Genomic DNA, 23464 nt, shown 5'->3' on the forward strand with positions numbered 1-23464 from the left:
ACTTCCTAAAGGAGCATTCTGAAAAATGGAGACGTGTTGAACGTTTTCTTAAACAGGTTAAAACCAAAAGATATATATATAGAGAGATAGATAGATAGATTTATTCACAATTTTCTGGAAAGATTAATGAACAGAAGGGCAGATAGAAACACCGAACATTTTTGCAAAATTATCTGCCAAACAAACTGCAAGTCTGAGTCCACATTTCCCACCCTGGCCCTGAGAAGCTGAAGACTGCCATCCTTGTGTCACAAAACTTAACATCTAAGTTGTCTGTATTAATAGAATTAACCTTCTCCTCAAAATGACCAAGAACCATCCAAGAATGTCCTTCTTTCTCAATCCTTTATTTCTATTTTGATTTACCTTTCCCTTTTTGTATCCCCTTTCCCTTGCATCCTACCTATCTCTTAAAACATTCTGCTTAGTATTGCTTTAATTTTATGCTAACATCTCTTGTCTATTTTAAAAGTTAACTCCTTCTTATTTCACTACAAAACAGCACATTTTTCCCTCTTCGACAAATATTCAGCTTGGAATCAAAGATAAAAAAAAAAAAAAATCTGCTGAATTCACACACTTAAACAAATGAACAAACAAACAAAAAACCTCAACATCCTTTTAGCCCCCCAACCCATTCTTCCCTAGATCCACCAGTTGCCAAGACCCCAAGGACGACTGTAAGGTGAACAAATGAGATCTTCCAATTGAGGTGGGGTATGGGGGAAGAACACAGTCATTTAACAAAGTACAATCTCGCACATATTTGAAACTATACCGAATGAGAGGGCTGCACTTTGGGGTACCTATACTCCTTCGACTACAAAGAATTGAATTCCAAGCACAGAATAACATTTTTAGAAGTATTCATCCCTGGGCCTACTGTGTTTGCATTTAAGCCACATCCATACTTGCAGCTACATGACAAGGAGGGAGAGGAAGAGAGATTATAGAATTATTGAAAGAATTTCTAGCAACCATATAGTGTAGTGTGTCTGTGGCTCTATGTTTATAACTGTATTTATGTAACATCGTTAACATAATTTTAACCATTTTTTCCTATGCTTGGCAAATATGATTGTCTTAGAATCACATTAAAATCAGTGAGAACATAGATTTGTAAGAGAACAAAGAACATTTTTGAAAGCAATATTGACAATATTTGTCTGGAAACTTCTGTGCTTTATTGTAGAAAAACAATTCATTTATAATACTCTAACGAAATATTTTAATAGCTGAATTTTGGTTTTATGTGTAAAATAGCTCCAACAGCAACCCTTTTTAGTTTTTATTCATACCATAGAAACATTGCATAAACAATGGTAAATCAAAAAGAGATTTAGCAAGCAAGGGATTAAATAAACCAGATTGGGTCCTAAAGTATGAAATTAATGAATAATGGATATTCAAGGATGATGCTTTTACTTGTGGCTTATCCTCCACAATTGAAAAATATATCCAAATGTTGGAAAGACCCCCATAAAAGAGTATCTAGGTTACAATCCTCACTCTTCCACAACTGAAAAAGTGCATTGAGAATAACCTTTCTAAGCTTTGCTTTGAGAGTTACTCATTGCTTAAGGGAAATGAAATGCCCTCTGAGTGTTGTAGTGGTTGTTTAAATACTCTGTGTAAAGCTATAATGAATCTCTGTAGGAAAGCAAAATGTCAACAATAAAAAATGTGGGCTAACAAAACCCCTATTTTTTGAATTATTATTAACACAGGGAAAAAAAAAAAAAAAAAAAAAAAAAAAAGGTTGTACTTACGGGAACGTCAACATATTTTGCAGCTGCTTTCACCTTTAGAAAATTAAAAATAAAATAACACACAGTAAGTGCTTACTACTACAGATTGTGTGCGATTTTAGAATCATGCATGGAAAGAAGAACAGAAGCATTGTGAATTCAAACACTTACCGTGAATGAAACTAACGAAGAGAAGAAAGTGCCTTCATCGTATCTTGACAATTTAGACAGCACACCTTCTAACACTGAAACAACCTGGAGGAAAAGCACAGAGCAAAACCAAAACGCACAACATGAGAAGTAAATATTTTGAATGAGAATGTGAATTTTTCTTACTCAGACTTCTATTGTTCAACAAGGCAAACTGATTTGATCAACAATCTGATCACTTTCTCTCACACAAAGTGCTGAAATCATGGCAAACATTCTTTTTTCAGCTTCCTTGATGACCCTGCTGATAGAAATGACTGTTTAACCACTGCAGAAATAGAAACCAAACCCCAATTTTTTCTTAAAAACCGATACCACTTTGCTGTCCCTAGACTACATGGTTAAATACAGGAGTGTGTGTACGCAGCATGTATTCTGGGTAGAAAATACACGTTATTTTCTAGGACCACAGTTTCTATGATCACAGTTTCAAAGATGATGGAACACAATTGCTAAAGCTGATTATCTCAGTATCAAGTTCCTCTTATCTTTGTTATTGAAAAGAAACCCAGTGCTGATTTCATCCAGAAGTGTAATTGCACTAGTGATTTCTGTCAGCTCATCTTCAGCAACAGCAACAACTACTGCATGGCCAACAAGGGGCAAGAAAATGTAGGCCCCACATCTCTGATATGGTGGGATTCCTTTCCCCAGTGCTTCCACCTGCGACTCTCTGAGGAGGAGGAGTCTCCAGCAAGACGCATCTAAAGATCTTTTTGCCAAAAAACACACGCACACAAAATCTCTTATTAACTGTATTAATTGCAGACTAAATGTTAAAACTTTCCAAAATAGCCTTAATACAAAAAAATTCCTTTCTCATGTTCCTGTGAAGCTATGTTGCTTAAGTCAATCGTGGTGTATGACATAAAGTATGTCAGCCACTGTACGCGTGGACGTTTATTTTACACATATGAATTGCCTTCCAGTTTATATAAAGATTGTTTTAAAAGTCATCCCTTGCTCCAATACAGTCATTCCCACAACCACGAGTATCATTTTATGAGTGTGAGGACAGAATAAAATTCCATCTGGCATGCTGTTAATGGGCACTGTAACAGTGTCACAACAGTGTCACCTCCAGAGGAACTGAGATCATCACTTTACAATAAGCCCTGCTCTTAACAGTTCAAGGAGCAGGAGCAAGTGCAAGCCTACATTTGTCATTTATCAATCTAACCTGTCATATTTACAGTGATTAATTAAGACACTAGTATGCAGGCGCTGATCAAGGAATTAAACCACTTCACAAGCTACCAGAGAAAATGGTGGTTGCTTCTGCATACCATGCACAGTTTAATTACAGTTCCTTTATTAGATCAAATTCCCTCTCTCTGCCTTGCTGTTGCATGTCTGTGAGAAGCCACTGCTCATGCACTGCAGACTCCCATACTCATTTTATCTGACTGGCAAGGATGCTTTCTGCAAAAGGGTGTGAAATCTTATTGTGCAAAGACCCACTATGGAAGAGGCTAATATTACAAACAACATGGTGCCCACATTGCCAACAAATGGTTCCAATACAAGTGGGACACAAAAGATCAGAAAGCAAAACACTGCAGTGTCAAGGATATCCATTTAAATGAAAGTGGTAGTTATGAAGCTGGAAACTTGTTTTCTGAGATCTCACTGTACAGACTTGTGAAGCTCTAAGAACATCTCTGCCTATACATCCGATTCTCTGAACTGGTTGACGTGCTGAACCTGAGACGTGCTGCACTTTGTTTCACTGTTTAGTGCTATTCCTGTCATTTGTTAAATGCTTTAGCTTGGCAAGCCTCGCATATAAAAATCACATTCTAATCTTTACAAAGTAGAGTCTCACTGGAGTGAAAGTATCTCATTTCCATTGATGACTTGCAGCTAAAAACAAATATTGAAACACTTATTCCACTGGAATACAAAGGAAATAATACAGAGGCAAAAACTAAAGAGTAATGAAAATATATGATGAAAAAAAAAATAACTTGCAGGGATATTATGCACGTTGATGTGCTTTTTTCCTGGCCAAAACTGAGAGTTCATCAGCCTTCCTCAGAGGCTTTCCACTTTGAAACAGAAGCAATGTCACTGGCATTTCGTATCTCAAGTGAGGAGAGATTGGTTAAGCTCCTAATGATCAGCCAATGACACAAAATACTTGCTTTCTGTTCTGAGATTTCAACCTCTCGTAATAGTTTATGTGATAACTAATAATGCAAATCCCTCTTTACTGATGGCAATCGTCGCTAGAATTCGTATATATATCCAGAAGGAATATGATTGTTTTCCTCCTTGTTCTGTAATTTCAGATATATTAAAAACATATTAAAAGGATTAACTTCTAATAGCATAATTTGCTCTGATTAAATGCACCCCCCCTTAATAATTCTAAAAAAGCCTGACAGGTTTGTTCAGAATGATGACAAACTATAAATCTCAGCCCTGCCAAGTCAAACCATTTGTAGTTATTTTTACATTAATACACCATGAAGAAAGAAGAAAATGAATATCTTTTTTTTTTTTTTTTTTTTTTTTACACATTTATCAACAAGTGGACACATTTTGCTTAAACTTCTATAAGAATTCTATAAAAACTTCCTCTTCAACTCATGTGCAAGCGTGGTGGAGGTTAATCTAAAGGAGATTCTTCCTCCCCCTCACCCCCTGCCTGCAAGCTCTAACAAATGAAAACAAAGGCATAATGAAAATATGACCACCGTCTTAGTTTTTCTCACTAACTCACAATTCGTGCATGGCTAATTTCTCCTACTCTGAATCAGGTATTTCTGGGTAATTTGTAATTCACACATAGCAAAACATCTTGTAAAATGTTTCTGTTCTGTCATTATTTGCCATGTTCTTCAAACAATTAGTGACTGAAAGCATTTTCTTTTATATTAAACACTTAAGACTTCTTCTGAGTCGTACAGTAACACAAGACATTATTTAGGTTTTCTTCATGTATTCTCTAAACATATTTTCTTTTAAAATATTATAAAGCCTGCAAAAACAATTTAAAGAAGTAACAGCATTACCTTAATATATATTATTTTTAAATTAAATGGTTTGTGAAGTAAAATTACATTAAAAAGTTACACCAATACTCTAGATGTTGTTCATCTCTCTCTATAAAAGTAATTTAAATACTACTTGATGATGGCGAGAAAGTTTTCATGTGAAAAATTAAACAAAAAGTAGAACATGCTATTACATAAGATAATATTGACATAATCATGTCCTACCAGTTCTATCTGATTAGGAAGTTGCACAGAAATTTTTTACCTTATGGGTTATAAAATTTAATTTTGTAAATTCAATATTATTTGGATGACTGCTTTACAAATCATGTTATTCCCCCATCCTCTCTCTCCCCCCCCCATGCTATAGCAAACCTGCACAATACTTAAAGACATTTTAAAAGTTTGGTAATTAGAGAAAAAATTTCTACTTTGTTATAAATTAAAATCTAAATTGTTTTACCTTTGAAACAAGAAGTGAAATAATTTCTTTAACAGTTTCTTCAACCAAGTCATCTATTTTTGAATGGTACTGTTGCTGTTTTTCAAAAGATAAAGAAGCATTAGCATGTATATGAACACACACTTTTGTCATAAGTCATAAACGGTACAAAGCTGATAACCCTGCCAGATCAGATTTACTTAAAATTATCATTTTGAACATCAGAAGAACAAACCCTTGAAAACGATCCACCCAATCAACACTTTCTTACATTCTGTGTTGAAAATTTTCCCATGTACACTGTTGAGTTAAGCAGCTAATGGGGTTATTATTTAGATGAATTGAGTTCTTATTCTTATTCAGGCGAAGGAATGTGAAGGATACTTTTTGTCTTCTCCTATATAATTAAGGTGGCCATGTATTTTTTTCTAAAGGGTTGGTTTAGCTGCAGAAGCAAAAAGACTAGAATAAGATTTAATTAATACAGCATTTCATGTCTGACAACTCTCATTCATAAGTTATTTTAAATGTCCTCTAGAAATAAAACGAGCTTCAATTGTTCACCCTAAAAGAGCCTTTCTGTTAGCACAGTGAGCTGCAGTTTATACAAATCTTACAATATGCTCAGGCAAGGGCAAAATTAAAATTTCATCAACAAAGCAGAATAGATGGTAACAAATTAATAGACCATAAAAGGCATAATAAAACAGACTTCATTCTCCATAGTCTTTTTCTTTTTCATAAAGAAGGTGCCTTTAAGTAAATGCTTTTAAAATAAATCTGAAAGACTTTTTAGATAATACTACAGAGTTCCCTCCTGAAATTAACAGGAACTAGGGATCCCATTCTGTCAAGGAGGCACATCAATTTAAACAGTAATTCTTCCTTAGAAACATTTATCTGACAGTAAAGATTGTCCCCAATAGCCACTTCACAGAAAATGTGACTTGTAAAGACTAACCCTATCTTCATAGTTCAAGGCTACTTGGAACAGCTAACAGCATAATGCTCGGAGTAAAAGTACTGAGGTCAGTACAAACATTAGCCTAACTTAGCAGCTGCCAGCTGAATAGTTTTCAGAGTTTTTAAAGGCTATTTTTCATCTGTCTCAGAGTTGCCATACAAATCAAAACATTAAATCTGATCTGCTTAATATATTTAGGAATGATTTTCTAAATGCTACATCTACTAAACTTGCATTCAAATTAAGAGAGAGTAAAACTATGAAATGTGTTTACCCATGCACGTGTATCTATTCCACATACTAACTACTGCTCTTAACGTGTGTTAAGCTTTGGTTTTACCTTCTTCATGAAAGTTTAAAAACACTTGGAAAACAGGAATACAGGTCTCAGACAAATATGAGCCAACAATTCAGAAGAGCAAAAGAATGTAATAAATACATTAAAGAAATTTCCATAGTTCTATATATAATTGATTCTAACCATATTAATGCATTGACCAATATCTGCTAAGGACATAAATGATCCATAAACTGTCTGTGACATTGTGATTTACAGAGTCTTCAAAAGGCAATGATTTCTTAGTCTCTAAAAACAATAAATTATTATATTACCACAGATGTACGTCAAAACCATACATATTCCTATAATCTGTGAAAAAATCACTGTGGTCCCTCCCATAAAGCTTTTGCAAATTTACCTCAACCACACATTAAATTCATGGATATATGTATATTCTAAAATCAGTTCCTACATTTTTGCATTTTTATTATTATTTTTTCTATCATCACAGGTAAAATATAATTTTGTGTCAATGGAATATAATCTGTAAGTAACTTTTCTCGTGACCAAGAAAATCAAGAAAAAATTCCAATTATTCAAAAATCACAAAAAGCTTCCAAAACTGATTTTTTTTTTTCAGAAATAAGACTTGACTTTTTAAACCTGAATTTTGTTCTTTTTTTTTTTTTTCAAAGATTTATTTTGCAAACCATGAGATCAGAAATTCTTTTAACCCACTCCACTCCAGTGCCAACTTCCATCAAAACAGCCACCCCTGACAAAACAAATTTTCAGATCCTCATGGAAGATTATTTGACTCCAGATAATAGGCTTTAGGAAGATTACAAATATTGTAGAATTCAAGATAAAATTGTAAGAGCTAACAAGGTAGTACGCACAATCCCCAAAACCAGCACCCAAAGGACTCCAGCTTTTCTACTTCTGCCAAGCTTACTCTGTGAGAGCAGACAAATCCCCACCCCTTTTCCAGATAATGGATAGTTGTGTCCTTATATTCCTCTGCTGGCTGATGTGATCATGGTCCACTTGGAGTCTGAACGTAGCTTCCACAGCTGAATGGTTTGAATGCATGATGTTGTGCAGTCATTCAGTGTGATCCCAAAGTCCCTGAAGGATGTTGGGATAATGCAGAATCTAGTTCCAGCTTTCCAGCTGCCCTTGAGTAACTCTCAGTAAAATATGAACAACTGCAGCTATACATGTAGAAGGTACACTGGACAAAGCCATGCTTAGCTGCAAAGTGCCATGGGACATAGCCCAAAATGACTTTCTAGCTGGTCTTCAAAATTTGCCTCTATGTTCCTAGTAACAGGCCCAGTACTGATATTTGAAAGAGGACAAAGTATTTTAGTGCCTTTGGACAACTGTACTTATGGGAACAGAAGAGTTTGTTCCTGTAGTCATCAGCTGAGAATAGTAACCTGCTCAGTATAACAACCTGTTCTGTTCCCTCACTGTCCCAATATTGGAGGTGACTTTAAATTACTGTTTGTTTTTTTTTAAAAAAACAACAACAACAACAACAACAAAAACACAACAGGATAATTAAAAAAAGCTTTTCAAGATTTCTGTTTTGCTTCTTTTAAGGTTGGATGGCTCTGAAAATAAATTGCACATGACCATCTGAAACAAAAGGGTTACTACCAACATATAACAATACTACCTGCATGTTAAATTTCTTCTGCACTTTTGCTATCAAATCAGCTATAAACCTCTACAATTTATGCAGTTAAATGAGTCTTTAAATTTTATAATTTTATGAAATAGCTTTAGAAAAAAGCCCATCAAATGAAAGTCCACTGTTGTTTTTTTTTATTTTTTTTCCTATCAATATCCACAGCACTACTCGTGGTATATTCCACTGAAATGGCACATCACTCATTTTTGCCCAAATAGAAAAGTACTGTCTCTCTTCTTTTATGAGCATGACAGGGAAGGTGGAATTCTGAAACAACTAAAATATGTTCTGTGTATGTTCTGCTATGAGCACTAAGAAGTGTAGACCAATGGCATTTACTCCGTTCATACTACCCAGTTACACAAAACAACAAATACGCTCCTGCTCATAACTAAGTACTTGTCTACCTCAGTGGCCGTAGAAATATATTCTGCTGGAGTCTTGCCTCCAGCAATATTTCCTGTGTGATTCTTGCCTGTCTACCATACTCAAAAACATGAATTTTACCAGAATATTTCAGTATCTGGATTGTAAAGTTAACAGTCTTTAAACTATTTATTTATTTATTTATTGCAAAACAACAAAGGCTGAAAAATGAATGGATTTTGTGTGACAAAAAAGGTTTCCCTTACTGCTGCTTATTCATTTGACTCAGGATACATGGGCTGTTGGCTTCTGGTTCAGGAATGAATTCTGGTTCAGGGTGTGGGATACTGTTCAGCACACAACTAGTCCAAAATGTATGAACACACATACACTGAAACTAGTAAGATGAACAGGCAACTTTTTGAAAAATAGCAGCAACTGGTATGTTACTTAGCTGTCTCACTGTACCCTTCTGCTGTGACCCAAGAATTGCCATTCTGTTGGCTATGAAGACCACAGGTGGCTATGAATAAGGCTACGGGGGCCATAGTTAATCTGAAATAAGGCAATTCTCCCTTTGACGTTGCTTCTCAAACCCTCTTAAGGTGGCTGTCAACTAATGAAGAAGGCATCCAGCCTCTTCAAACACAATGTACTGATTGTGCCTGTATGCTTCTCTTAGCTTTTAATACGATATGAAAAAGGGAAGGAGTGGAGTCTTTCTTAATGGTAGACCTGGGGACTCTTTCTAAGAATGGACTTACCTGGAAGACATTTGGGAAGATGCTGAGAACTAAATGAAGTAACATAGGAAAACTAGGAGACTCAATCAAACTTAAAGTATAAACTCAGGGTGCTGTTATTGGTGACCATGACCAGAATGCCCTAATGATAGGGTAAGTAACAACTCCCTCCTATCTGACAACAAATGGTGAAAACTTCTGCAGCTGACTCTAACTGAAAAAAATACACAAGTGCTTATAGCTCTGTACAGTGACTGAAAAGATCATGCTGTATTCAAAGAGATGTTTAAGTCTATCCATTTAATGAAATAACACCTTCCATCACTTGGAGAGAAAGTTCTAGAAATTGTCATATGGTTATTCAGTGTTGAGTTTTAGATGAATGAAAAGACCTTTAATATATTTTTTTACTCGGGCCTTATGGAAATCTTTTCTTGACTGGCATAAAGGACCACATCTTAGCTCAAAATGAAGAGGCCAAGTAGGAGTTATTGGAAATGGCAGAGATGTTATTGAGGAGCCAGAAATGCAACTGTTCATGTCATGAAATGCTCTTCTGCCTTCTTTAGCAGATGGACAGATTTCCAAATTATTTCACCCAAGAAATCTTCAAGCATTTCAAGCAACTATGATATCAACTACAAATGACTGAAAATCCTATTTTTTATTATTATTCTGAAACAGCCTTGTGAATGGAAGAAACTCAAAGTTCATGAGAAAGAAAGTTTCCACATTGCCTGATAATTTCTGGTATATGAAGAATTTGAGATTCTTTTGGTTGATTGGATGAATGGGGATGAAGATTTATTTGGGAACTTTGAAATAATATTTGAAATATTTTATCACAGGTCCAAAAAAAAAAAAAAAAAAAAAAAAAAAAAAAGCACTGGAAGCATTTGGGGTCATGGTCAGACCTAGCAGAGAATAAGAGCTGTATTTCTATTTGGAGGTTGATAGAGCTTGGTGGAGCTCTATGATGGAGCTCTATTTTCAATGATGGAGCTTGAAAATCTACAGAAAGAGGAGATTTCAGAAGAGAATATGGTGAGCGTCTGCAGTCCAAAAGGTAACAGTGAATGCTGAACTTTGTTTCTGAGGGGGACAGGCTGAAAATGCAGGAGATATAATGCAGAGCAGGTGAAGGGGATGGTGTGATTGTGGAAAATGAGGCATCTCTCTGCAGCTCGTTATGGTGGCATTGGTATTGCTTTTTCCTCAAGAAGGGCATGCACATGTGTGCAGGTTACTGCTCAGACAATAAGTAAAAGATGAACCAGGCAGTTAACACCTATGGTGAACAGCTGCTAGTTGTGGTTAAATTCTGATGAGCACGAAAGTTGTTTGTTGCTATTTTGCTTCACTGAGAGGCGCAAGAGTCTCTTTACTTTGTAATACAATAAAACAAGACACTGGGTCTGAAAAGAAGAGTGAAGAATTCATCTGGAACAACCTTAAGAGGATGAATGAGGAAATTTAGAAGCTGATGATCTAGAAAGGTCAGTCTGTAAGGGAATTTCTAGGGGTAGGTTAGCAAACAACAACAAAATCACCACTATTTCCACTTAAAATAAAAAATGGCAGTTAATAACCAAAGAAAAAATGTGGGCTAAAAAACAATGAAAAAACACTTACTTACCCATTGACTAGCAAACTGGTTCATGTCACGGAAAACCAAAAGGAAAAATAAAGATGACAGGGTAGAACAGGGAAATGATGAATGTCTCATTGAATTGGGAAAAAAAAAAAAAAAAAAAAAAAAAAGACAATTACATTGAATACACTAACTCAAAAAGATGAATTAATAAAATGAAAAGCACAGTACAGAAATGGGAAAATCAACAGAAACAATATGACCAATAATAATGTGACCAATATAAACCTGTCCAAAGCACATTTTTTTGTTGCCAAGTTCTGACAAATATTTTTACTCTCTCTCCAAAACAAGATTACACTAATGCATTAGTACTAATGCATAGCAAGAACAGTTTTAATTTTATGCTTGTAATCTCACCAGTGTACACAGTATGCCCTTTTTCACTTTGTGTATTATTCCTGCTGAGAGTGACAAAATGGGAAGTACAGTAGTCAGTGAAGCCTGTATTTCCTTCAGAAATACATCAGTGCTTCAACTGTGGAGAATCTACAATCCCAGTAGCAGATGACTACCAAAATGATCTTTGACCTTGGAAATCAAAAACAAATCCCATTAAATTAGCTGATTATTTCTTTCCTCTATTTTCATCATGTTCACAGGCATGAGTGCTAAGTGTATGAGCCAATTAAAACAAATCTTACTCAATTAAAACCTGGCTGCAAAGGACAATGTTTTGGCTCTATTTTACTATTACAAAAGAGTCCTGAAGAGGGCTGATGATCTGCTGTAACTCAAGAGAAATTCCCAGAGTGGCTGTGAATCAAGAAATCCCCTGATTGTCTACAGACTTACAGGTCACAGCAAATAAATTACAGAAGCACTCTGTGTCTTCTCTGGTGGAGGATAAGGGGTAGTGTTTTGAGTGATGCTTCTAAGGAGCAGTCTATGCAAGCTCTTGTACAGAGTGCTACATGACACCTTTCAGTTAATTTGAAATTAATCTACTAGAGACAGTCCATGGAGCGAGACATTTCAGATTAACTGAACATAGGAATTAAGCATACAAATTTTCACTTACCTCTTGCCCTCCATCCAGAATGCAGAGTTTAGCTGTCTGTTTTTTGGCATCAACTAAGACATTAAACATTGTACACAGAGAAGAAGGAATACGCAAGTCTGTTGATTTGTTTGTCTTTTGCAGCTTGAGTTCAAATGCAATTCTTGTTCTGTTTATTAGAACACAATTCATAAAATGAGTCTCTCTGATAATTCTGAACAACCATTACAAAAATGTATAAACGCTATCTAAACATCTTGACTTAACATGACTATACATCCACGTGAGGAGATTTCAGAAATTAAATTCTGTAAATGCAGGATATCCACCCATTCAATAAACAATTGTATTGATGGTAATCTCAAGGTTCTTCACTGCTTCAGCTAATGCATTTGAATAATAAAAGTATTATCTTCTTGCCTACTAGATAACAATATGCTTCCTTGTATGGCGACTAAGAATGATTTAAAGCAATAAAAAAACCAACATTTTCCATCTCTTCTATGTTAAAATGTAGTTTACCATAACAAGTACTTGCTTCTAAGAAATATAATTCAAAAATCCTCCTTTATTAGAAAAGGGAATTTCATTGAAGGAGTTTATTATTAAGCAAATATGAATATTTATATTGAAACATAAGATATATCATGAGATTCATAATAGAAAAAAAACCTATTCTCATACCAGTACAAATAAGGAGTAACATCAATAAAATAAATGTTCATAGTTCAGAATACATAAATATAAAAATGTTTTATTTCCACACTTATTTGTAAATGTGCATAGCAGAAATTGACACAGTATTTTACAAAATGGGAACAAGTATTCCTGTATCAAAGGTTTTATTTTTCTTTAGCCCTCCATATCACTGTTCTAAATTTTCTGTTTGACACTGTTGAATTGTCTACAAACTTTTTTTTTTTTTTTTTCCTCATTCTCTTATTTTATTTTTTCTAAATCAGTATTTTCTTGTGTTTGGACTAAATTTTCTCTGTATGTGGAATCATGGCTTCTGAGGAACTAAATAAGAGATCCCTGTAAATTTTCTATACATACAGATATTTATTCTAAATTCAATGACATTTACTGAAAACTATGGCACAGATCTTTTCAAATCACCTATGATTAACTTAGAAGAATATACCCATAATTATAACATGCAGGTTAAGAAAACAAACAAAACAAAACAAAACAAAACAAAACAAAAAACCAACATAATGTTTTCTGTGTAATTTCCAGACAGTGATATAAAACAGTTTTAGTTGGATGGTTCATAGATGCTCTTCCTTTCCTATATGAAATGCTGTATCCTCTTTAGTTTGCAATATCTTTCTTAGAGGTAGTACTCTAAAATGATAAATGAACTAGTATCATTAACTGAAAGTAAAGACCAACATCATAATGGAGAATTGAAATGTATATTTTTTTTATCAGTAGAATTCTGAAATTTGTTAGCATTTGCCAAAAATATGGAATGGAAACAAGATGTGTCATTGACTTCCAAGGGACCGCTCACATATGTAGAAATTCTCCTTGCTATTTTGCAGATTTTGTCAAATTGCTGGTTCTCATGTGCTGGGAAATAGATGTCATGATCCCTTTCTACTTGCCCTGATTCCTATGACCTTTCCCTATACGTCTGCTGCTGATCATTGCAGGAAACAGGATTCTTATACTGATGCACGTCTGTGCACCAGTATAATTGTTCCTATGTTCATTTTCAAATCTCTCCCCATTTTCAATTGGTCATTTCAACTGTACCTTTTAACGCAGGCTTCTATCATGTCAGTGGCCATGAGTTTAAGTCTCTGTTCTAAGTGGTGGGCAAATTCTGGTTCTGGCCAGTGAAGATCAAAAACAAACATCTGTAGAGCATCCAGTTTCCAAAAAAGATCTTCTGATGTAGCCGAGCCATTTCTATAAGAAACAAAACAAAACAAAATCCCCAAGAGACAGAAGATAAATGTATGGGTGTCTATCCCATTTGTTGCAAAATTATCTAGCACAACAAGATTTCCTTATCACCACCCCCTCTTCCTCCTTCATTTCACTGTATCTCATCATACATCAGAATGCTTATCAGAATGCTCTTATTCTGAGGATGTGAAAACAGTAATGTGAAATTTAAAATAATTTCAACTTTAAGATGAGAAATATGGCAGGTTAAGGGAGGCTAGGTGGGATGATGGGGAACATGGAGAAATGATGTAGCCCAAATTTCAGAGCAAGATTGGAAAAATAAAGGATAAACAAATATTAATTTGTTAAGACCTTTTAAAATGGTTAAGATTTTGCATACATTTTCTTCCTTTCATAACTCAGGTAACTAAACCTACCAAAGAAATGAGGACACTAGTAGTTATATCATAGAAAAAATACCCAGACAAACAGTCCCTTGATAAATACTCATTAATTTAAGCAGAGTGAATAACATCAGATCTCAGTGGAAAAAAAAGAGAACAGGAACCATTTAAAGAAATTTGTGCAAAAACAAAATGGGGGATTAATATGGCTCTGTATCACCTCAGATCATCCATGTTTTCAAGTTCTTCTTCTGCCCTGAACCAAGTGCTACATTTTAAGACAAATCTTAGCAGTAAGTATGGTTACACTTCCACTGTCAATGTGAATTAACTAATATTCTCATGATGTCTTGTATTTCAAAGCCTGGCTTATTGCTCAGGGAGCCACAAGACTACATAGAACAGCATTGCAGGATGTTAGTGACACAAACAACAAAAAGTGCCTGGCAGTCTTAATTCACATTCAAATAGCTTAAATGTATCACAACTGTAATTTTCTTTCTTCTACCTCATGGCAAAAGAACACAATTGCCAAAGCGTAAGTGACCCCAGCTCATATGGAAGGAGACAGTGAGTGCTGAGTGTGTTGAGGACTGGGGAGAGTCAGGTTAAAAAATAAGCAAACAAAATGAAAAGCAGGAAAGACCTCTAACATCTCAGCAGCACTAACACCAGGCCACACTAGGCAAGCCGTGACAGCAAGTAGTAATGTCAAGCAAGGCCTGAAGCACTGCACAAGCTCAGGGTTTAGGAGAGGTGGCACGGATGCAGCAGGAGGACTGCTTTGGTCCTACAGCACCCCACCATCTTCCAGATCCATGCAGCCATCCCTTTTACCCTCCATCTTCATGCTACCACTACTTCAGAGCCATCGATGTCTTCTGCTGTGCTGTCTCAGTGCCACAAAGGACAGCCAGGCCAGGAGGAGTGGGGAGCCAGGGAGAAGCTGGGTGCACGGACACCTGCCTAAGGAAAAGGTTGGGCCCAAGCAACTGACTTAAATGTCGCATGTTTTGATGTCTTCACTACACACAGGAGGATATTCCACAGTTTCAGACAGGTCTCACATATCACCATGTATACACATTCCCCACTTATTTTTAACAGTAATTGCTAATTTTACATTGTACTGTCCTCCTGAAAGAAAGCAGCAGAAACAGGAAAAAGGCCCAGGAGACAGCTAAGATTACAAATTGTAATCACGGATGTTACCAGTTAGAGCTGAGTGGGGAGTGCTTTTATACACCACACTGTTTAATTAAGAAATATCAATAACAAACCAACAAAACTCCTCAAAAAGTCTACAATTCTGTTGGACCATTTATTAAGTTACATGACATCAAATATTGAAGATTTAATTATATATGCTTTGTACACTGTCAATGAGTAAAGCTGTAAATGCTATATTATGTGCAATATTTGATTTGAAAATGATGGAGTCAATTTTTGAGACAGATGGGGTAAAAGAAGACGAACTTTATAGTGACAGAACTGGGGGCAATGCCAGTCCATATTACAGTTGATAAGAGCACATTTTCTAGAAAACAAAACATACTTCCTCAAGAAACAGAACTACTCTTTTTCATCAACAGATCATACAGTTTTACCATTTTTTTATCCCTCCATAATTTATTTTTTTTTATCCTAATGGAATTCCAAATGAAATTCTTTAAGACTCAGGAGGACTCATGTGCTCTCAATAACATCAATGTATTCTTATGCACGTTCACTCCCTGGTAGCCACTTAATTTGGTTTCATTATACTGCCAAGTAAAGTTTCAAATTATAATAAATGTGGTAATAGACACAGGTTCATGAAACACTAATTCATTCTGTCAGAACCGCTAATTCATTCATTCTCTTCTCATAGGATTTTGATGTTCCATTCTTCAATTTTTATTCAGCATCTTCCAATGACATTTGAATTTGACTACTGTATTATACTAATCAGATGGGGGAGGAAACAGAAACTATTCTTTCCTAGTTCACACATCTAGGCACAAATATCCAATTTGTTTGCTTGCTGCTGCCGAGAACAGTGGTTTCAAACAACTTGTTACTTCTGTTTGTACCAGATACTTGCTTTAGTTGGACTTCAAGATATTTTTTTTTTTTTTTCTGAGCCTTATTGTGTAAAAGTGTTGCAAATAATATTAATTGTCAACACATGCCTCAATGATGGTGATTTTATGAATTACTGCAATTGTTTATTTTTAAGTTTATTGCTGAATTATAACCCGTTTGTGTTTTGTGGGGAGTGTTACAAAACACAGCACCAGTTCTACATTCTTTATGAGCCCTCAGTTTGTGGGCTCCAGCTCTACTACCTCCCATGAATATGTATACTCAAGGCTCAGAAAGTCAACTGAGAATTCTTTCAACAGAAAAGGATTTTCAGTAATTACAGAATCAATGGCAATTGCACCAACTCTCTACTTTTCATCAGTAGGTGAGGGGAAAGACTGGAGTAGAGCTTTGCCACAGCATGTAACAGCTTGTGTGTGGTCCCTCAAAGACAGTAGGGTCAGCTACCTCTCCGTTCCTTCTGCTTAGTTCAAGACTGAGGCAAATTCAGGCTTAAGTAAACAAAACATTCTTCTTATTTCTTCTTTCTTCTTAAATGAAACTATTTTGGAAGAAATTAAATATGGCCTGTAGCATTCATTCATCTACCAGAATGCTCAATAAGAGCTTGCCATACTTGCCTTGAATTCAAAACTCCATATTCCACAGGAAGGGACCATCTCAGCGAAGTTTCACTACTCTGTCAGTCTTACTTAAGGCTATATTTTTAACTACCCATCCTTAAAAACACAAACGATTGCCACCTTCCACTTCCCCACAGGTAAGCCAGGAACAATTGTGGCACTACAGATGTAACTCCCCAAAACAGTGCTGAAATGTGCCCCCATGACTTATTCAGCATGCACAAACACACAGACAGGTCCAGCAAGAGAGCTCATATTCAGACCATGTCCTTGTGTGTGACAGTCAGAGCATTGCGACTGCTCCCTCTGCCACTCAGTACAGCTAGGCCATAGCAGGAAGAACATTTCCTTTGGTTTTGCCTACTCTGGTCAGTAGAGAAGACAGAAGTGTCCTCCTGCAAGCACATATCTTATCCTTATCATATCTTATCTTATCCATGGCTTATCTCCAGCCTTGAGATTCACTGAACCCAATGTTCTATGGTGGCATAAGATAACAACAGACAATCTCAGATCCATACCTACAATATTTTTGGTCAGTGAATCTATGCCATGCCTGCTTTGAAAATAATAATATACAAATTAAATGTAAAGAACTACAATCATCCTCGAATCTAATTTAAAAGCCTGGTCCAGAAGAGGTAGAGAAATAAAATTAAAAAAAAAAAAAAAGGAACAGAAATGTAATTTAAAGTAATGCATTTGAATTAATGAATAATCAGAAATGCCTCATTCTGTTCAATTAAAAGCTTTTACAGAATATTCAAACTTTTAGGAGATTATCTTTAGCCAAATGCAATAGCAATTCACAGTGCGCTGTACATATAGCCAAGGTGTCCTGTGAGTTATCTTCTCCAGAGACCAATCAAGAGAAACAGACTACTACACAGAATACTTTCCTCTTTTCATCTCTTTCCAATGTCCAATAATAAAACATTAAGCTAAAACAACTGGAAATGAAGTAAGGATCTTCTTAAGAGCTGTTATAAGTAGTATATATTTTCTGCTGCAAAACATATGATTAAGGAAAAAAAAAAAGTTAACTAAAAGTGACAAACAATATTCTCTAGTAATGTTCAAAAGGATTTGAGCAATTTTTAAGTGATACAGAGGAAAATATTGTAACATTTATCAATAAGACACGCGAAGAAATGCCTAACAATATATTTTCATGTCTTTCTATTCAGCAAAATTTCTTAGGTAGGCATGTTATCAGCTCTCTCAAATATGAACAGACTCGAGACTGGACTTAAGAGCTCCTGTGAATACAAACTCATAATCATGTACTAAGGCTTATATATTAATAAAGCTTGGAGAATATGAAAACTCTTCCTACTACAACTGCAATAGACACGAGACTTAGCAAACATTTAAAAATAACTCAGTTTACTTGCAGACTTTTTTGTCTCAGTTTTCTTGCCTGTAATTCTTCATTGCGTAATTCAATTTAATAGTGATTAACTGGCTAAAATCATTACTTTCAAAAATAGAGAAGCCCATCACAACATAGTGACATATTTGGTCATCTTGCCAAAGCTTCAGCCATGAGGCCTGGAGGAGGGAGCACAGTGGATGGGGAGAGAAGGACTTGGGGGTGTCAGTTGGAGCCACCTGCAACTACTGACAGAGGAGATCATGAATTTATGTGCTTCCACTGACTCTGTACAATACGCCACCCTAGTCCTTTTAAGGTGGGTGTTCCTCATAATGAAAGGGAAACCTCACAGGAAACAGGGGTTAGAGAACAGGAACTTTGGTTACTTCCCACTGGAGAATTTAACTAGAAGAGGGACCTCTGTTTTTCCTGAAAAGACTGGGGTGGAAGCAGCAGGGCAATAAACACAACTCTGTTCTTTCATGTAATAATGAAAAAAAAAACAAACAACAAAACACTTCCAATGCTGGAAGCTGAGATGTTGTAACCAGCAGGAAAGAATAAACTCATTAGCTTGAGAGGAAGAACTGGCTTACAATGCCTTCAGTGAAACTGGTTTTGCTTTTTGATTCAAATAAAATAGATGGCCAAGTTACCTGGCTTATCAGTCAGATGCAGGTATGCTGATTCTTAAAATACTACCTGAATTCCACAGTATTACAAAGGTAACTTAATACTACCTAAAATCTTGAAAGTAAATGTACACCTCATTCCTAAAATAGAACTTCGAGGCTCTACTTTTGGGGAAAAAGAAGGTGAAGAGTTGCTTACAATAGAGCCAGTGCCTTGGCAGACCTTTTTTTCTGGCATGCTGCAAGGGGCAACTGAAAGGGGATGATGGCCTTTCGGAGGCCATGTGCAGACCCCACAGCTGGAACAGCACTCATCCCCACTTCTCCTGAGAAGCTGCAGAGCTACTGCAAGTGCTTACCGCTCACATGAACCTCAGTGCTCACTGATGCTTTCAAAACCTCAACAGTTAGTTTACGGTGTTATTCATACTTTCCCATATACACCACATACCTTAATTCTAAAAGATGTGCATGGGGAGGTGCCAATGGCTGAGTTTCATGGTACTCAGATTTTCACAATATTGTCTAGGTATTTATTGCTACACCAAAGCCTTCATTTAGAATAGATCTACCAGTATAATCCTCCAACCAGAATCCATACTTAATATTTATTAATTATTATTATTATTACATACTTATTAATTACCGGGGCTGCTAGAATACAGACTGTAAGAAGGCCACATCTAGAGTTGTAACAACTCTGAAAGCTATTCTTAAAAAACAAAACAAAACAAAAACAAACAAACAAACAAAAACAAACAAACAAACAAACAAACAAGTAACACTTGAAAGGGCAGGAATAACTAGACAAAGGTCAGTTAGACGGAGTAGCAGAAGACCAAATAGTTTGTACTCAAAACTGAAATGACTTGCATAAGCCACCAAAGAGAAGGATTAAAAGTTTTTTTTTTGGTAAACTTTTAGAGGAATTAGCAGCAGAAAAACAATCATAATACTCAACAGACAATTGCCAGACATCTGGCAGAGCACAAACTATCAACTCTCACAGTAATGGATCTGAGTGCTTCTTAGTCTAACTCCATCACAAAACTTGAGAAAACAATAGTTAGTCTGAAATTATATTATCAGGCTTTGTGTGTTAAATATATGTTTGTTGAAGTCATTCACATTCATATTATAATACAACTTGAGCTAAAACAATGTTCTTCTTGAGCCTTCCTCAAATATAGATGAATGTGTCCACACACTGAGAATTCTGGCCTGTAACTATGGAAGCACTCCTGCAGAACAGGGCATGGCATGTCTGCTATCTCTCTCCCCCTCCCTTTCACTAAAGAAAAGAACACGAGTGTTGGGAAAAAAAATAAAATACATATATATATTTGAAATAGACAAAGAAATAGATATAATTCTGTTCTGGGTACTGATTAACTTTTACTATTTCCCTGTAGTATGAATATTTATTTTATAAATGTTTTCAGAACCAATTTATACATACAATGAGTTAACCAAACCCAAGGAAAAATGTGACAGGTTGCCTCATTTTATGATCTAAAATAAAGTATTCAAAAAGTTCCAAACTGCTTATCAATCAAGAAGAGTAGTTATGTTGCTTAGGGTATAAAACACCATTCATACTACAACAGACCTTTGCTAAGTTAATTTTCTAAGTTATCAAGTTTAAAACTGCTACATTTTAATACACTAGAAAGCACAACTCACTAGCATTCCATGCTTGGCTCACTCCCAAGAAACAATATTTTCCAACTAAGGTATCATAAACACCATGCAATCCAAACACAGCTGCACAGAACACTAGCAAGGCCATGCAGAGCTGACATACAGTCAGAAGGTTATTGAAGAATACACACGTGGAGTCATACATAGAAGTCATCCAGGTTGGTGTAGTAAAGCTAGGCATTTGTGGAAGATTAAGAGGCAAACTTGGAACTTTTGGAAGAGCTACATTAGGAAGACTGTTGCTGATGCTCCTGTGAAGAAATAAACAATGTAGGAATACCATAAAAAAATAGAATATTTAGAGGACAATGGGGGAGAGCACCTGATTAGAGAGAAAGCTCTGATTTGTACAAAGCATGAGCTTTGTACTAGTCTTGTAAAAAACACTTACTTGACAGGTTGCCACGATTCTTGTTCAAGACCTCTGTGAATGGACTGGGCAATTGATGATTCCATGAGATCAATGTAGCGGATGACCATGGGAACAAAAATTTCTTGCAAGTGCTTGTGAAACTTTCCATTGCACAAAAATGCTTTAAAAAGAAACAAAACACAAACAAAACCATCAGGCCTTCCCATAATTTATTTTCCTATAGGAAAGAATATCTCTTAAAATGTTTTAGAACATAAAAGCATTTTAAGAACAAGTACATATAGTGTCACACAGCTTGTGTAGGAAGCACTGTTCATAAAAAAAAAAAAAAAAATTCTTCATGAAGATTCTGCAGCATATTTTTCAATGTCACTGTTATGAAAATCAGGCACATACCTAACTGTTTTGTCGAGCCAGAACACTTTTTCATCTTTTTAAAATATACTTCACTAAATATAAGCCTTAGAAATTTTGTTCAATACTTAGACAAGACAGAACCAAGAGAAAAGAAAAAAAAAAAAAAGTATTTGAATATAATTCAATTATTTTTATTCTCCTTATGTCAAGGGCAACAGAGGTTACAATAAACCATTCTAGCTTCAATATGCTATGTGCAAAAATATAAAGATATACAGCCTTTCCTTCAGAGAGCTTACAGGAAGAAGGCAGTATGTGACATACATGTAAGAGTGTTTGGGGGATTAAGAACAGTTTACCCATCTCCTCTGTGCTTTCAGGAACCAGCAAAGTCCTGAATCACTGCCCATACCTACATACAACGTGTTTCAGTATGCCTGTTCAGCATGCCAGAGCCCACCATTTAAAACCCACCAACTATTTAAAAGAAATGCTGCAAACTAGTTGCTTAAAATGCTTAGGGAAGCTGTTGATATAAAACATTGAGAGGTTTTCTCTTGCTTTTTGAAAGAAACAAAGATGGCTGGTGGGGGATTCTATAAGCATGAAGCCTTTCTCAAGAGAAGTAAAGCAACTACAAGAAGTAGAATATTACCTGCTTCACAGCCAGGATTTACTGCATGAAAAACTGTATGCACAATGTAAACTGAAGACCTAAAAAAAAACCACCTAAAAACCTAAAAATAAATTTGCCATCACCACTGCTCATCCTGATAGCCCTTAAAATGCTCTTTAACAAAGCCTTACCCTCATTGCGTCTATGTATGTCCTACTGCACCAAGGGAGTATATCAGTTTCATGTTTTGAATGTCTGTGTTCACCTTTGAATCCTATTATTAGGACCCATAAGGATATTCCCATGTGTCATGTAGGCAAGCTGAGCCACAGGGAGACATTTTCATAGTGTTGGAAGCCCTTATTTTCTCCCACCCTTATTCTGCTGTTTTAAAGTATTGTGTGCCTTTCTTCAGCTTTTTCTTCAGCTCAGTGAGCAGGTACCATCTCTAGGGAAGGCATTTGTATCTTTCCTTTATGGCTTCTGTGTTTCTCCTCCCACTTATTCCTACTGCCAGACTTCTCACTTGGCATGGACAGGTACCTCAACTGCATTTTGAGGAGGCTTCCTCCACTTCCTATGAATTAAAAGGATAGATCATAGGGCTCATAACCAGGGATCTCAGATTCATCTCAGGAATCTATAAAACCTTCTTGTTCTACCACTAGTACAACTCCATGTATAACATATAAAAATAATTTCTGCTACTTCCAGAAACTCCTTTATCTTCCATTTATGAATGATGTTCACCACGGTCTAAATCTGAGAGAGATGGAAACTATGGAGAAAATGTGCCATCAAGTTTCAGTTCCCCATTGCTACCTGCACTGCAAAGAAACACAGTGTCAACATTCAGCATGTCTGGACACTATTTTTTGTGTGTGTGTGTGTATGTTTAAAATGATTTTAAAAAATGAAGCCAAGAACTATTTTCTTTAAAATATCCTTGCAGTGATGGGAAATTACGTATGAATCAATTTTCACCTAAAGGGAGAAGATTGGTAAGATAAACTCCCTCTGCATTTGGCCACCTACCTATCTCTTGCTAAGAATTTCAATATTTTTAGCTAATTTCAACCATATTAGACATGGGGGTGGAGATCTCCAGAATATGAAGTTTCATGAAAACAGGCAACTAGGTAGCAGACAGAGATTATTAGAGTTTCCACTGAGAAAAAGGCAGCGGCATAAGTTTGTCTCTTATTAAACACCTGAGAATCCACCCTGGAGAGCACCTATGGGTCCATTACAAACATGCTCCATTATTTACACTGCTCATAGAACTACTTGCTAACTA

At 35.8% G+C, this 23464-nt stretch overlaps 1 protein-coding gene across 12 annotated transcripts in view; it reads right to left on the reverse strand.

Annotated features, from left to right (window-relative positions):
• The window catches only part of CADPS2 (calcium dependent secretion activator 2), a 314451-nt gene that overhangs the window by 31083 nt on the left and 259904 nt on the right, over positions 1 to 23464 (reverse strand). For 4 of the 12 annotated variants that reach the window (XM_084507233.1, XM_084507227.1, XM_084507230.1 and 1 more), the window contains 8 exons: positions 21213 to 21354; positions 20953 to 21072; positions 13864 to 14019; positions 12124 to 12271; positions 11088 to 11102; positions 5421 to 5495; positions 1920 to 2003; positions 1770 to 1802 (listed from right to left, as the gene is read on the reverse strand). In XM_084507233.1, coding sequence (XP_084363359.1) covers positions 1770 to 1802; positions 1920 to 2003; positions 5421 to 5495; positions 11088 to 11102; positions 12124 to 12271; positions 13864 to 14019; positions 20953 to 21072; positions 21213 to 21354 — 773 coding nt within the window. Of the gene's footprint in view, positions 1 to 1769; positions 1803 to 1919; positions 2004 to 5420; positions 5496 to 11087; positions 11173 to 12123; positions 12272 to 13863; positions 14020 to 20952; positions 21073 to 21212; positions 21355 to 23464 lie in introns of those variants that run through there. The other 8 variants (XM_084507237.1, XM_084507235.1, XM_084507234.1 and 5 more) reach the window with 5 other exon arrangements.

The sequence above is a fragment of the Aythya ferina genome (assembly GCF_964211825.1).
Source record: "Aythya ferina genome assembly, chromosome: 1".
In the NCBI taxonomy this organism is placed as follows: Eukaryota; Metazoa; Chordata; class Aves; order Anseriformes; family Anatidae; genus Aythya; species Aythya ferina.